This window comes from Mytilus galloprovincialis, chromosome 13 (genome assembly GCF_965363235.1).
Source record: "Mytilus galloprovincialis chromosome 13, xbMytGall1.hap1.1, whole genome shotgun sequence".
Lineage (NCBI taxonomy): Eukaryota > Metazoa > Mollusca > Bivalvia > Mytilida > Mytilidae > Mytilus > Mytilus galloprovincialis.
The window spans coordinates 69,425,852-69,442,810 of record NC_134850.1 but is presented as its reverse complement, the minus strand read 5'-3'; the positions used below and the strand labels follow the sequence as shown (position 1 = coordinate 69,442,810).

The following is a 16,959-nucleotide window of genomic DNA, read 5'->3' as shown; positions in this document are numbered from 1 at the left end:
AAGTATTGTCCTCTAGATTCCTTTATTGATACGGTATACTGAGCAATATCGTTTGCTAAAATATGAGCCACCACTTCCTTATTTAGTTTAACAAAGATGAATCTGCGTGAAAACATAGAATATCCATTAGTTCACCCACAACAGGCAATAAAATGTTATGCGTTTGACAGTAAAAACTGTTCCCTCATGTTTCAAAGATTTCCATTAACATTAAAGAAAGATAACATTGATAAGTCACTTAGATTTTTTTAAAGTAAGAGAAAATCCCGCAAAAACGTAGTGCTCTCTCGAGAAAGATATGCTGTAACTATTACAAGAATTGCATATGATTTATTAAAATGTTCTGTGTTTTTTTCAGCTACTTCGGTTAGGATATGCATACAGGGGAATAAAGACAATACTGATTTCCAGTTTCGGTTTGATGACGGCTCACAGATGAATTATTTTCTATGGGATATTGGACAGCCAGCCAACAAAAATGATGAACATTATCTAATAATGACAAAAAGGGAGAATGCTAACCTGTATCAGTGGAATGATGTTTTCAAACTAAGATTAGACCTGCAATGTCTTGTCATTTGTGAGAAGTAAATCAAACAAAATATCATATTCTATGAGTAGGTGTGTGTATGCTCGTAATATTAGATACTTGTTTTTTGTCCTTCGGTCGGACTGTTATCTCTTTTTAAAAATCCCCATATACCATTCTCAATGTTTTTTTGTGTAAAGTAATATTACTTGCAATATTTCAAAAGATATGCTCACTTTCTGCCCCACATTTGTGCAGCAGTTTAACGTTAAAATATAATTATTATTATTACAAAAATTGAAGAAAAAAAAAACAACTCCTGCTTATATATTTTGAAAATTTAATTCTTTTGTGAAACTTTTTAAAAAAATCTAAAAATTGGAATGTTGATATTTCTAAACTTTTATTGAGGACTACAAAATATAAATTTTAAAAAACTTTTGTAACATGTACCAAGAAGACAAACATGCTTAAGAATTATTTTTTCATATGAAATAGATGATGAAAATATAAAAATTACCTTAGATAACTAGCTATGATTTTGAAACTTATGTTTTATTTGTAATTATATCCTTAAGCTCAAACATTTAATTATTTTTGTGAAGTTGAACAATCGTGGAAACATCAGAACTAATTGTTTTGATATTATTTATGGTTTTGAGTATTACAGTTGTTATTTTTAATTATAAGATATCATTCTTTACAGAAGCATTTGTAATATATTTCGTATGTATTGTGTTTATTTCACTCGTGTACTATAATCAAATATTTTATTTTGTTTGCCATGTTGTAAATTGTAAGCCGTCAATTAATACTACCTAACATTAATTGTCATTTAATTACAATCAATAGAAAAGACGCTTATTGATATATTTATCGTCTGCATAACATATTTTTTTATCAGATGGTCACCTGGAATGACGTACGTGAAAATTGTTCTAATTTATATTAATCATAATATGTGATTGACATGCCAATTGAAAGTATAGACACGAGTATGTATCATCAGCATACTACTATATTTCCTTTTTTATGACATTGACAAAAGGCAACATAAATTATCGATGTGAAGATAAAGTTTTGAACATGTACTCTAAATGTTCAAAAAATATCATTGAACATTTAGAAATTGAATCCTATGACTGTGTGTGGCATTGTAGAATAGCAAATCCCTGATAAAGTGCTTACAAACAATGCTCTGCAACTAATTCATTAGCAGATTGCCTTGAAATGCTTTGAATCGTGTAATTGTTAAAAACAAAACATTTGTATTATTATCACTTTTTAACTAGTAAAGCGATTATAGAGTTATTGAGTTTGGTATTAATATGCATACAGACTTATTATTTGATGGTAAAGGTAACCACAGGTAATGTTTCTTTATAACTTATTCTCTCAGTAGTAGTAGGAGTCTTCCAAGAACGTCTCGTCCTTTTTCTAAAACAGTTTATCGGAAGGTACCAAGACCTTGATGATAAATATTCCGTATCAACTTCACAAATAATACAGGATGGTCTTGATGTTTAGATTCTGCGTACTGACGTTGTTTATCATCTTTACGTGTCAAATTGGTTTTTTTCATTCGTCTTTGTTCTATTATCAATATTACTTTTACTGTTGGATTGTTTTCTGTGATATCCATTTAACGTGGCTTGGTACTTGTACATCCCGTCACTGACTTTGTATTATCTTTCATTTTTGCTGATGTGTTTTGTATATGCTACTTTTTGTGTTTCGTTGGTTCTTATAACGTGACTCTGTACTTTAAAATATTCTGTCAGTATGTTATTGTTCAATTACATGTCATTATGTTATATTTCTATTATAAATTACAAAATACGTTGAACCACAAACGTCAAAATTATTTAATCGAGTAGCGGAATGAACTGTTTGTTGATTCTTATAAATTCTATAGAACTTTTGGACTATTTTAAATCTCGGTCTAGTTGTGAAACTAATTCTTAAATACTTTGGATTGTTTAACCTTGTATGCTAACATTGCCCATGTGAAATTTTAGAGTTGTTTGTATAAACATTGAACGACAAAAAAATGTGACGTATAAATTTTCTGACGTCAGACACGCAAAATTGTTTCTTTTAGAATTGTAACACGATGATGAATGCTGTACCATATTTTGACTATTTTATTTATTATGTTTGTTTAGTTCACGCATCATTGTGAATATAACAGAATTTGATGACACTGTCGTACACATTAAGTGAGAGGTTTAGCGCTATAAAATCAGGTTCAAATCACCATTTTCTACATTTGAAAATGCCTGTACCAAGTCAGGATTATGACAGTTGTTGTCCATTCGTTTTTGATGTGTTTTGTCATTTGATTTTGCCATGTGATTAGAGACTTTCCGGTTTGATTTTCCCCAGAGTTTAGTATTTTTGTGATTTTACTTTTTTCCATATTTTATATTCCTGCAATGCTGTTTAAGGTCTCCCAAAAAGTGTAGCCTATTACTTGTCGAGCACAAAATCGATACCGCCGAAGGACAGCGACATGTAAGGAAAGAACAAAAGAGGCAAATGATACCAAAGAGACATTCAAAGTCGAAAATAAACTGACAGCACCATTTAAAAAGATGAACAGACGAACAACAGAAGGCATAACAACATAAGATAAGACTTAGCAACAATGACCCCACCCAAGACTTGTGGTGATTTTTGTGGCCGGGATCGTAGGCAGACCCTACTCAACAGATGACACCCGTCGTGCTGCTCATGAAAGTATAAACACGGTGTTATAAGTTAAATTTGGTAGGTAAGTTATTAGTTCCCGAGGATATAATTAACTTCTTGGACTCTTATGACATGTTATCAACGACACATGTAATCTGACGACTATGCTCTTGGAGTTTATTTACACCACGTGTGCCTGAACTGGTGATAGTGATCACGATAACATTTGATACGATGTTTAATGTCATATCACTCATTTTTAAAGAAGTTCAAATATCTTCCTTTCGTTATCAAAACGCACCACTCTATCCTTAAAGTACTCATACAACCGTGATACAACCTTTTTCGAACCGCTATCACATGCAACTTTCATGAGACTGTTGATCACGTTTTCAATCTCTGATTGATCTCTGATGATACTTTCCTCGTGTACTTGTTTTTGCCATACATATATTAATTCATCTGCGTATTTGTCTGCATTATTACACGCAAGATATTCCATGATGCCATATATGTTGAAATATTGTATACCAATTACATTTACCAGCCATTCAAATCTGTTTCTATATATTCCAAGCTTTCCAAAGATTTTGTTGATTACAAATAGGTGTACATAACTTTTTATCCTATCGCCAAACTTTGCTATTACCCATTTCATTATCTTTTCATTCTTATTTTGAAAAGCAGTTTGAAATAAACACTCGTAATCATCACACTCGACTTGAATTTGGTGTTTTTCAATTACAGTTAGTAGTCCATCAAGTACGTCTTTGTCATCCCATGCGCATCTCTTACAGAGAGTATACACTATAGTTTTGTGACACGCCTCTTTTATTTTGTCGCTTATGGTAGTCTGGCTGAGAGAGAAATCAATATGCCTTAGCAACGTGAAAACTATGGTCTTTTCGTTGGGTTTATTACTGATAAACTGTAACAAAGTCGCTGGTAAAAAGAAAAGTACGCTTCGCCCCGGAAATGGGATGGAAACATCCCTGCACATATAAAATGTACTGCTTTTATCCAACAAATTATTAAGAAAATCTACATCGTCTAGAAGTTTAGAGTACGCAATCATGTGCATTCGAATGTATATTGCTTTTTCTTCAGAAAGAGTGTTTTGGAGACATGTTATAATTCTTACTGCCAATTGGTCGTATAAATCACTATTGACCACTAATCCAGGTTTTGCGAAGGAGTGTGGTAATGCAAAAGGTTTAAGTTCAGTAGCTATGAATCCGATATCAAGAGAATCGATACTTGATAATACATCTGATTCGAAAAAAGCGTGAACAAAAAGATCGAATATTACAGAATTTCTGATTCCATACATTTTAAAAGGACAAGCAGACGAAAAGTCGACAACCGATCGCTCTCTAAGATATGCATTCCTTTTTTTCATTTTCTTAAATTCATTTAGAACTTCAATAACGTTAACTTCTTTATAAAGTTCATTAGTATCTGAAGTTGAAAAGACATGTTTTTTATATCTGATTTACTTACTAGTCTTCTTTCCATCATGAGAAATAAGAACAACAAGTAGTGAATTTTTGAAGATTTCTCTGTCTGTCTCTTCAGATTACGAAGATCGTCAAGTATGAATTTGCATGGCGAATGGAAGAAATCTGAGCCATTTGAATACAGAGTTGAAACGTTAGTAAAGAGAATGCAGAGCTCAGGAAAACCCATAGTGCTGTTGTCGTCAATCGCTGCTATATCTTTTATTTGTGTGTCATTTAAACGTTCATTAGATGGAATAGGCATAGCATCTATGAATGTTCGCAAAAGTTTTTCTTTTTCACTTTGTTTAAGTTTGTATTTATTTGAATCTAAATCTAGTATGGATATGTTGTTGAATATAGTATTTCTTTTGTCTAATTCTGTAATGACACAAACGGCTTTAGTACAACCGTTCTGAACCAAACGCTGAATAAATTCTAAAATCTGAATAACAACATTGACAGGTAATGCAGCGTCAGTTTGTAATACATCATCAACCAATAGAACAACTTTGTTTGCCCCTTTTATAACGTCCAATAGCATACGAGGATTTACAAATGACATTTCATTTTCCCAAATATTGAGTTTGCATTCTTCAAAAGTATAAGGCAATCTTTGAATATCGTATTCTTGATGACGATGACAGTAATCTCGTATTATTTCTAAGGCATTTGTGCTTTTACCTATGCCTACCTTCCCAGTTAATAGTACCAAACCATTTTCTTCTAAAACACGTATTCCATCTGAAATAACATTCGTTTTGATAAATAACTGGTTGTTCTTTTCAGTTGTTATCCGTTTTGTCTCTGGTAATACGTCTGAAAAATACCAATTTCTTATCATTCTTCGCTATTCAAACTATGGATTTATCATTTCAATATACATTGTCAATAGCCATAAGTATACTTTGAAAATATAGGTCAAGATATACATTGAAAATATAGGTCAAGATATACATTGAAAATATGGGTCAAAATATACATTGAAAATATAGGTCAAGAAACAGATGACTATAGTTTTGTTTTACTGTACTGCGAATTCATTATCTTACTAGAATACAATTCAATTATAACCTTAAATGAAGCTTACTTTGTCTGCCTCGTATATTAGGATTCAATCGATATAATTCTGATTGCGCATGTTGAAGTCTTTTGACATCCTCTCGCAAACATTGAATTTCAGCTTCAGCATTACGTATTTCTAATATTGAATTCTTTAGAGAGTTATCAAGCGATGCAAATTCCCATTTTTCACAATCGTGTTGTAGGGTTTCCCCTCCTAGTCTTGTAATGGCCTATAAAAAACACAATATCAAGCGAACATTGTATTATAATTTGAGTTATTTAAACGATTCAAGGTGGTATGGTAGTATAAAAAGAATAGAATTTGTTCATATTTTGTCAAAATGTAGTAAATATTGTGATATGTTCAAAAATATAATAAAAAGTGATGGAACTGAGTATTTTCTCAAACTACAAGTTGTGACAACATGACACATTTTGTATTGATTATACCGGTAAAAAAAACCAATCAAGAAGCTAAACTAAATAATGGAACTGTAAATTAAAATGCTTTGAGAAATTGCTTTGAGAACATCAAAAGAAAAGACAGGGTCACCGTACTTGTATTCCACCTAGAATATAAAAAAGCAAAATGTCATGTAGATTCTTTCAGAAAATGTTCTGTTTTAGAGTTACCTCCACTTAAAATGAAAATTTAAAGACATTACAAATCAAGAAAATATAAATCAACGCTAGTAAAAATATTAATATTTCTTAGTAAAAAATATTTGGTTTTTTTTAATGAAAATTCACATTAGTTATCTGCGTTCCTCATTGTTCCTGTAACAATTTTGCTAACTTTATTGAAAATCTCGACCTAAGGCTCTTTGTTACTTACAATCCAAGATGGCGAAATACAACCATACTATCTTAAGATAATTTTTTATGGGATTGTAAGTATTCTATAAAATTTCGATTTTATGATAACTTTATGTATACTTAGATGAATCTTAAACCAGCAACATCCGATCAGCCTGATCGGTAAGACATGCGCAATTAAGATTTGACTGATAAGGTGATGTAGGAGGTACAAGATGTATATAAACAGCAGCTGATAAATGTAAACAAAATAAATGCACATGCTTGGGGAATTTGTAGCAGACGATTTAATTATCTTATCCACTGTGGTCAAAATAGTTATGGTTTGTAGTAGATATTATTACAAAAATAAAAGAAAACAAATATTTACTTACAATTATGTTTTAATGATTTGACTTAAAAAATATGAGATCAAATATCATAAATCCAAGTAAATTTGAACTAACTGATCCCATATTTCAGACCACATGTTATAAGATTTCCTTTTCAAAACTTTTACTTTTACTTGTCTTCGTGGGTTTTTTGCATCTTGCACAGTTTTTAATGATGTGGTTTGCCTATTTACATGTTCATTCCAATCCAATACAACTAGATTTGTCCGAAGTATATAAACTTGTTTGGAGAAGTTAATTCTCTTGTCGTGATATTGAAGAATGGCATTATTGAAACTTTCCACATAATAACTGTCCATACAATGAACATAATCAGTTGGCGATTTATATACCTGGGTGTTCATTAGAGCCCGACCTAATAACATCTCTGCTTTGGGATCCTTGATTAAATATTTAGTTGGTTCATAATTTGATTCAGTTTTACACCTTGATAATTCACTACAGTGTTCGTGATTGTTCTTATAATGTTCAACTATATTCAATAGACTTAGTTTAAGTTTCACTGGATCCTTATTACAATTTTTCATTGCCCAATACAGATGAGTTTTTATACTTGCTGCTTTGTCCGATAACTCAGGGTGCCACGTTTGTCCTTCCTTGTATCTTGGTCCAGAACAAATGGTCTTGATTTCTTTGGCTATGTTTTTGGTGGTATGCCAGGTATCATTTGTTGATTCTGTGTCAATTCCATTAATACGGATAAATTTGTTAACACTGGTATTTCTGTCATGACAGTGAACACGAATTTTCACCTCGTACTCATCTCTGAGATTTTTAAAATATTCGTAAATCCTCTCTGTTCCTATAAGTTCATGTTTTTGTGCACTTGTACAATCCACTTTTGAAATTGTTTCAACACGTAAAACTTTGTGTGTTCTGGCACCAAGGCAAACGACGTATGTGTACATAGAGTTTTTTCTGGTACCATGTCTTGCATCAGTTACAATATCGATACCTTCTTGAAAGTCTTCATAGGACGCGATTTCCTCCAAAAGAGCAGTTTCATATGACTCTTTCACCAGCTGTGACACTACAGGGACATATTTCTGGAAAATACTATTCAGCGTAGTCTCCCCAATAGTACCAATGTTAGATGCCTAACAAAATCTTGAATATTGGTTTGGTAGGATTCCTGACACATAAAATCCATGAGACATTCTTAAATTACACAGATATTTGTCTCCCATATACGGTGAGCTTGACCAGAGAAATTCATGTTTTTCCTCACATTTAAGTTTGCATACTCCAACATGACCCTTAATATCAGTTGAGTAAAGATGCAACTGACTTTTACAAACTTTTCCATGGTTTATCACTCTTTTGATAAGGTTCTCGATTGATGTTTCGGCAGTGACAAAAAGTTTCTGAGTTGATGTAAAAGAACAGTCCAAAAATGGTATATTGTTTTCCTCAGCCATATGTTGATCTTCATCTAGTTGTGTTATATTGTTTTTAATGTAGAATGTCATTACTTCAAATAACATGTCTTTATTTGTAGTCCTGTTTGGGTTCCCACCACCCATTGCCTTTTTAATTTCATTGGTCATTCCATATATCAAGTTTTTCTCATCAATAGATCCAGAAGAAAAATTTATTTTTCCTTCAATAGGTTTTGGTTTTTCTTTCCTCATGTCATTCCTTCTTTTAACACTCTCAACTTTATCTTTTAAATATTTTCTTTTTTCTGCAGGTTGAATATTTTCATTCATATTTACGGCAAGTACTTCCATGATTATGAAAAATTCTATTTCTAAATTTCCCTCCAAAATTTGATAGCTACTGATGTTGGACATTCCAATTTTCACTCAAAGCAGGGGTGAATGAAAATTAAGTTTTATTCTAAAAACAGATATATGTTTCTATACTTTTTCGCAAGGGTTTTTGGAAGATATAATTCAATATTTTTGAGATTTCACTTGTATTTGTAATGCAATTATTGAAAACTTTTCCTCAAAAATAAATTATATGTGGGTTTCCCGCCACTGTCAAAATGCTAGACTTCACTATTTATCTGGGGTGAACTTGGGAAATAAGAGCAGAATAAAGAAATTTGATAAAATATTGTGTCAATTCAGCAGCTTTTACATTTATCTTAGGTATATAAATCACAGTACATAACACTAATGTGTTTCGTGTAAAGATAAAAAAAAAAGCACTTAATTGGACATTAAAAAATTTAACAATCCCCAAACCCCCATCAAAAGTGTGCAAAGTGATACTGGCACACCTAAACTGTTACACATGACATTTTGAAATCTGTAGTAAAATGGAAAACCAAAATGATCAAAATGTTCTTTCTTTGACTGTAACTGAGGAACAAAAATTTGCAATTCAGGCATTTTTTAGCCAAAATGATTGGGATTTTAATGAGGCAGCATCATCATCAAGTACATCTAATCTTCATTTAGAAGATAATGCAGAAAACAATATCATTGCAACTGATGAAATTGAGCACCCTGGTCAAAGTGGGTCAGATCAACAAAGTGCTAGAAATGATATCATGGATACCAATGATGAAGATATGTGTCAGGATTGTTTTTGTAGTCCTTGTGTAACACAAAATAGACAAAGTTGGTTAGGTGTAGGGCAGAGAGCACATGCCAGAAATAGTGGAATAAGAAAACTAAAATATAAATTATTCTGGAGAATGATGCAGGATAGAGGAGCATGGAGCAGTCCTCAATATCTCGCGAAGAAATGTAGGCTTTTAAATAGGGATAGGGTTGATGAAACTGTCGTTATCGTCAGGAGAGAGGTTATTCCTGATTGTGTGTTAAATCTGGTGAGGGAATTTTTACCCAAACCCTAAATCTAAACCCTACATGGGACATAGATGGTACTAATTCGTTATATACTTTTTTATTTCAACCGTAGTGACTAAAATTATTAAACCCTTTTGACCTTGTTTTATTGCTTTGCACTCAATGTTTATATACAATTTAACTTATTGGATTAATTAACAAAATGAGTTTTCTGGAAGGAAAGTTTGTGTAATGTTTCAAATGGATTTAAACATTGGATATTTCTGCAAATTAGGTAGGTGCTGTCTTTATTATGCATGAACATTATTTACCATGTGCATTTGTTTACAAACAGAATCAGCTGTTGTCAGACTCCGCCTTCAAAATTCAAATTTGAACTAAAAATCTGTTCACTTCAGATTTTTAAACATGTAATATTTAAAAGATAGAAAGATAAAAAAAAATTTCACATAATATGTTGAAAATTCTTGAAAGAACACATGTAACAAAAATCATTATAAATTACAAGTGATAATGAAAGTTATTCATAAAACATTGTCTCTGATTTGAACCCTGTCAATTATTTGCAGATTTTAAGAATTCAAGGGATGGAACCCTTTTGTACTCAGGTTGCTGGTTTAATGTCAGATATACATATACAAGTATAAGCAAAAGATCTCTGGAGTTGATAAATTCTACAACATCATGTGATTGTATAGCATTGGTTTGGGATCTTTTTATTTATAATATTCCATTAGAATACTGTAGCAGTTAAGAGAAGACATTCTGATATTTTGACTGTAAAGTTAATATTCATAACTGCAGTTTAATCATCATGATGGACTTATGAAAAAACAAATAATATCAATCGAAGATATAACAAATAAGTTATATGCTACTATCTAACAAACGAGATCTTAATCTAGCAATTAAATTAAGTTTAATCCACCATTCTCTACATAGGAAAATGCCTGTCCCGATTCAGGAATATGACAGTCATTTTTCTGTCGTTTGATGTGGTTCTGCTTTTTATTTTGTCATTTACCATTTGATAAGTGTCTTTCTGTTTTAAATTTTTCTTGGCGTTTGGAGTTTGGTGTTTTTGAAATTTTATGTTTTTCATCAATGAAGGATCAACTTTTCCACTATGAACGTTTGCTTTACCTAGTCCATCTAAAAACTTTTTGTCAAATTACTAAAATAGTATTTTATTGCTAGTAAATATATTTATAAAGTGTTGATTTCATTGAGTAAAATATAAACTTATTGTCGATGTAAGTGTACATGTCGTCTGTTTTTAATTTACTTGATCCAGTTATGCCAGACCATTTATCTTTTGGAATCCAAATACATAAAATAGAAAAGAAGAATTAGGACTTAACATAACAGCTAAAAGTACAAGTTTTTTTAACCTCAATTTGTATCTACTTAAAGTATTAATGAATTTTTACATCGGCAAACTACGGGTGCTTCTGATTTATAGTATTGAATCGAAATTCAACGAAAATAACCTCGCAGAGGTCACTCCATGCAGTAGCGTATTCATCCGGGCCGATCTCAATCAATGCAGAATGGAAATTCGTATTTCTGTAAATTTTAATCCTACTAAGATCAGCTTCTACACTTGTGTCTGTCTTCAAAGGTAATCTTTCTGATGTATTGAAAATCTCTCTCTCTGTTTTCTACTTTTTGTGCCCCAATTTTGGTTGACCTCTATTATTTGAATAGTGATATTTTTAAAAGAATGTCCTGTTTTTAAGAGGTATCTCATGATTGAGAAGTTTCTTCCTTTTGTATAAAATGACCGGTGATTATTAAGTCTGATTTTGAATGTGGTTTCCATTCTTAATAAAGCCAAAAAAGAAAATCGAAAGATACTCATGAAATACAAAGTTAAGGCGACCCGCGCAAATAGAATGCTGTTTTTGTCACCTTCCATCCTGATCTGACAAATTTTCCATCTACTGTCCGCAAGCACTGGCGTCGTATTGAAACTGACTCTTTCTTAAAAGAAATTTTTCCAACACCTCCTGTTATTGCCTTTCGCAGACCCAAAATCTCAAAGACATACTTGTAACATCTAAAGTAATCAAACACAAGATCTCTAAAATTGAGTTTTACAAACAATGCGGAAGAAGCAATGTGTAAGCGCTGTAGGTCGCCAACACTGACCTCTCTTTCACAAGCACAGTAACAAAGCAGCAATACAACATCTATGTAAAACGAAATTTGTAAAACAGAAAATAGTATTTACATTCTTCCTTGCGGAACTTGCAAGCTGACCTATGTTGGTAAAACAGAAAAAAAATTCAACATCGGACTTAATAATCGACGGTCATTTTATATCAAAGGAAGAATAGCCCATTCACGAGACACCTCTTAGGGCATTTGCAGCCTTATTGTACATATATATATATATATATATATATATTATAATTATTTTCTGTGACTGTATATTACATTAATTTGTAGGATCCTTTACTATAGATAATTTAGCTGATCTGTAACAATAACATCTTCATGCCTTATATATCATGTACTGTAGTACGCCGCTAGATTAAAACTGACGTGGAAAGGTAACACACGGCCAGCGAAAGCTCTTATTTTGAGAGCCCAGGTGGTCGTGTTGTCTAGCGGGACGGCTGCAGTGCAGGCGATTTGGTGTCACGATATCACAGTAGCATGGGTTCGAATCCCGGCGTGGGAAGAACCAAAAATTTGCGAAAGCAAATTTACAGATCTAACATTGTTGGGTTGATGTTTAGACGAGTTGTATATATATATATATATATATATATATATGTATGTGTGTGTATGTACATGATATGCATCCAGCGTTATTAAATGATATGATCAAATCAGGCCTTATACGTAGCTGTTGTCTTGGTAAAATCAGAATATATGTTTTTAAAACCGAAATTTACTACTTTTCCAATAAAAATTGTATATTATTCTATTCATTGTTAAATTAACTTTTTGATTCTTATAAATTATTAGAGTCCAGCCTAATCAAACTCATGCTGATATTAATGCATCCAATATTGATAAGTCCTTATGTACAAGGAAAATCACTAGAATCCAAAATTGAGTTCAACTCTTAAAGTTTTGTCTTTTTAGTTTCTTCTTCACTAACACATCCAATATAAATAGTTCCTGATGAAGACAGAGCAAGGAAAATCATTAGAATCCAGAATAGTTTAACTCATAAAGTTTGGCCTTTCTAGTGTCTGAACTTCCTGCAACACTAACACATCCTATATAGATAGTTCCTGTCGTAGACAGAGCAAGAGAGTATGGAAATATGATTCCCATGTCACCAAAGTTGTAGTAGTTCATAATTTGTCCCTGGTCAGTCAGTATATGCAATGAAGGATTGTCCAAATCAATAACAACAATAATATCTGATGGTGTTGTGAGTATTCCACGAGGTTTAAATGGATTGTTATCAGTGTTGACCTCAGGGTGACCAGAGTAGATCCCTAGTATGTCTCCTCCTGGTGCTAACGCTACCACTCTACCTCTGTGATAATTATCTAGCCAATCCACCACACAAATATTACCATGACTGGTACTTGTTATAAATCTAGGTACAGTAAATACACGTTTGTTATGTTTGTCATGCTCATATTTATGTAGTTCTTTCCCTTCCTGATCCATCACAATAACTACACGTATTCCTGTGGCAGGGAATGGTTCCCCTGGAGACCTGGCTCCTACGATGACTCTGTGATCACGGGACAAATGGATAGCTCTTGGATACAATGGTTTTACATCATACCTGGAATCTGTCATCTCCCCTGTCACGGTGTTGATTAATTTGAGTTTAGTCTCATCTGTTGTTACAAGAATGGTATTGGAAGGAGTTTTTGCCATTTCATAAATCTTAGTGTTTAGACTTGTTATTACTACAGTTCTATTCTCCATAAGTTTGACATGTTGTAACTTTAATCTGGCATTATCTGCCATCCACATAGAACCATCAGAACATACTGCTATATGGTGAATATCAGTTAGATCTGTTGTATAAACTTTGGATATTTCAAACTTAATCTTACTCTTCTGTTTTGGCATCATTTCCTTTTCGACTGTATCATGTGTATTATAGTCTTCTTCTTCAATCAACTCATGTCCATTATGAACTTTAGTGATACACTTTGGACAAATAAGTTTATGACAAGTATTACAGTACAGACAGCAAGCTTGGTTAGAATGTTCCTCACATTTGACTTCTCTGAATATGATGGTGTCCTTTGACACCTCTTGTTTTCCTATGTCATTTATGTTAAGTATTGTATGATCCTTCGCAATTTTTAGATGGACCCCATCCTTACACTTGTCACACATAAGCAAGTCACATGTAATACATTTCACTTGAATCTTATTTCCATCTTCACATAACTGACATCCAACTGGAATTTGACCTTTTTGTATTGAACTTGCAAACGCCATATCAAAATTTAAAGATGTCTGACTTTATCATGTTTATAACTTCCTTGTCTCCTTATCTATATATATAATATATATATAATCAATATCTACTAAAACTATTGTTCTGACATGTGTAAAGCTCTAAAATGACCTCATCACAGGTATTTAAATCTACTAGTTTTGACATGTGTAAAGCTCTAACATGACCTCGTCACAGGTATCTAAACTTTATCTATTTAGGGTAAATACTCGCTGTTAGATCTTCTTAAGATTGAATTGTATAATTTCTTCAGAGAATAATAAATTGATGAAAAATAGTCCCTAATGCAAACATCTGTGGTGTAATGAAAATTTGTCATTATTATCTGAGGAAGCCAAGGGTAGTCGCATCAAATTGTCAACCATGGCCACACCTGAAAGGGGTGGGGTGGGTTGGTAGGGGAGTCATACATTTATGGTTTTGATGTTTTCATAATTCCCTGTGGGATACGAGTAAGTAAATAACTAGAATATTGAAAAATAAGCCTAAACGTTTAATTTATGTTTAATATAAGCCTACCCGTTTTGTTTAATATAAGCCTACCCGTTTTGTTTAATATAAGCCTATACGTAACTGTTTTTTTTTATATTGAATATAAGACTACCTGTTTTAATGTTTAATACAACCCTACTCGCTTTCATGTTAAACCAAGTCAGGAAAATGGCAGTTGTTATCTTATAGTTCGTTTCTGTGTGTATTGCATGGTCGTTTGTTTTTTGTTGCAGTTCAGTGTTTCCGTTGTTTCGTTGTTTTCTTCTTATAGTTGATCATGTTGTTGTGTTTCCCTCAGTTTTAGTTTGTGAGTCGAATTTGTTTTCTTTCAATCGATTTTAAGACTTTCGAACAGCGGTATATAAAGGCAACAGTAGTATACCGCTGTTCAAAACTCATAAATCCATGGACAAAAAACAAAATCGGGGTAACAAACCAAAACCGAGCGAAACGCATTAAATATAAGAGAACAACGACACAACACCGAAACGCAACACACACAGAAACTGACCAATCATCAGACAAAACACCACGAGAATAACAAATATAACATGAAAACCAAATACAAGAATTTGGGATAGACAAGTACCGTGCCACGTCTTATCTCAATATCTCAAAAACAAGAGAAAACACAAACGACTCAACGTTAAAATACAACACACAGAGAAACGAACAATAATATAACAATGACCATCTTCCTGACTTGGTACAGGACACTTTTAAAGGGGAATAAAACTACTGTTGCCTTTTTTCAACATAATATAAAAAAGAAGATGTGGTATAATTACCAATGAGACAACTCTCCACAAGAGACCAAATGACACAGTAATTAACAACTATAGGTCACCGTACGGCCTTCAACAATTAGCAACGCCCATACCGCATAGCTATTAAAGGCCCCGAAATAACAAATGTAAAACAATTCAAACGAGTAAACTAACGGCCTATAAATTTATGTACAAAAAATGAACGAAAAACAAATATGTAACACATCAATAAACGACAACCACTGAATTACTTTGGACAGGCATATACATACAGAATGTGGGAGGATTAAATATGTAATCGGGATCCCAACCCTCCCCTATTCTGGGATAGTGGTGTGACATTACAACATTACAACATAAGAACGATCTATAAAAAGCAGTTGAAAAAGGCTTAACTCATCAGATGGATACAAATAGAAATACTAAACAGAGTAAGCCTACCTGTTTTTTGTGTTAAAATAAGCCTAAGTGTTTTTTATGTTTAATATAAGCGTACACGTTTTGTTTAAAGTCATATGAAACTTCAAATTGAAAAAAAACATGTTCTTATAACTAAATGGCTAGACTTTATTATAAAACTTATGTGCATATACTTTTTTCTATAAAAAATTCTTTAATTTGTCCAACTTAAGAAGAAATTTTTTTAAATTATTGGCTGACAAGTTTTCCATATGCAGTTACCTCAGGTGACCTTTCTGAAAAATTCGATGATCGCACTACACAAATGCGAAGGAGAAAACCAAATTGGCAGAGAGGGTCAACAAACGTAAACATCGCTCCGTCATCGAAATAAACTATATCTTATTGTACATGTTATATACTTAATATCCATGCTTCTTTGTCGATTGTTTACAAAGGTGACAATCGGTAAACTTTGGCTTCAAAACACGACCATTAGTTAGCTGCCATATTTTCACATCAACGTTGACTGAGTGAAATATTTTTTTGACGATTATACGATATGGATTCGTAAAAAATGATAAAATCGTGCATATAAGACTAAGTTTATGATATATGAATGCATTGGTTCAAGAATTGAATTTACATTATTTTTTACCAGTCAGTCGCCCATATGACTTTAATACAAGCCTACCAATATTTATGGTGAATAATAACCTACCTGTTTTAACATGTTTAATGTTTAATATAACCCTACCTGGGTTGTTTTTATGTTTAATATGACCCTACCTGTTTTTATGTTTAATATAAGCCTACCTGTTTTAATGTTTGATATAAACCTACCTGTTTTTTTATATTTCAATTTTCCCTGAAATTCCAGCTGCAATAATAGTTAATAAATAAACAACACGATCCTGATATTACCCTTCACATCCCCTCAATAACTCTCAACAATGTAACATTTTCATATTTATCACAAAATTTCCAAATGTTTAAAAAAAAAATATTCAAACAATAAAAAAAAATGAACACACATGAAATCCACCACAATCACATGCTGATAAAGCTACCTAGCCATTGTCCACCACAAGTTAATAAAGCTA

The 16,959-nt window shown here is 32.4% G+C and overlaps 1 protein-coding gene and 1 long non-coding RNA gene across 2 annotated transcripts; both read right to left on the bottom strand.

Annotated features, from left to right (window-relative positions):
- Positions 1–3,376: 3,376 nt before the first annotated feature.
- On the bottom strand, positions 3,377–11,388 carry LOC143056512 (uncharacterized). Its single transcript, XR_012972382.1, has 3 exons — positions 11,242–11,388; positions 5,807–6,011; positions 3,377–5,535 (listed from the first exon to the last, which is right to left on the bottom strand). It is a non-coding gene; the product is annotated as an uncharacterized LOC143056512 (long non-coding RNA).
- Positions 11,389–12,910: 1,522 nt separating this feature from the next.
- LOC143056187 (uncharacterized) lies at positions 12,911–13,804 on the bottom strand. The gene has a single exon (XM_076229268.1). It carries the CDS (start codon positions 13,802–13,804, stop codon positions 12,911–12,913), a length of 894 nt encoding a protein of 297 aa, XP_076085383.1.
- Between the last annotated feature and the right edge of the window lie 3,155 nt (positions 13,805–16,959).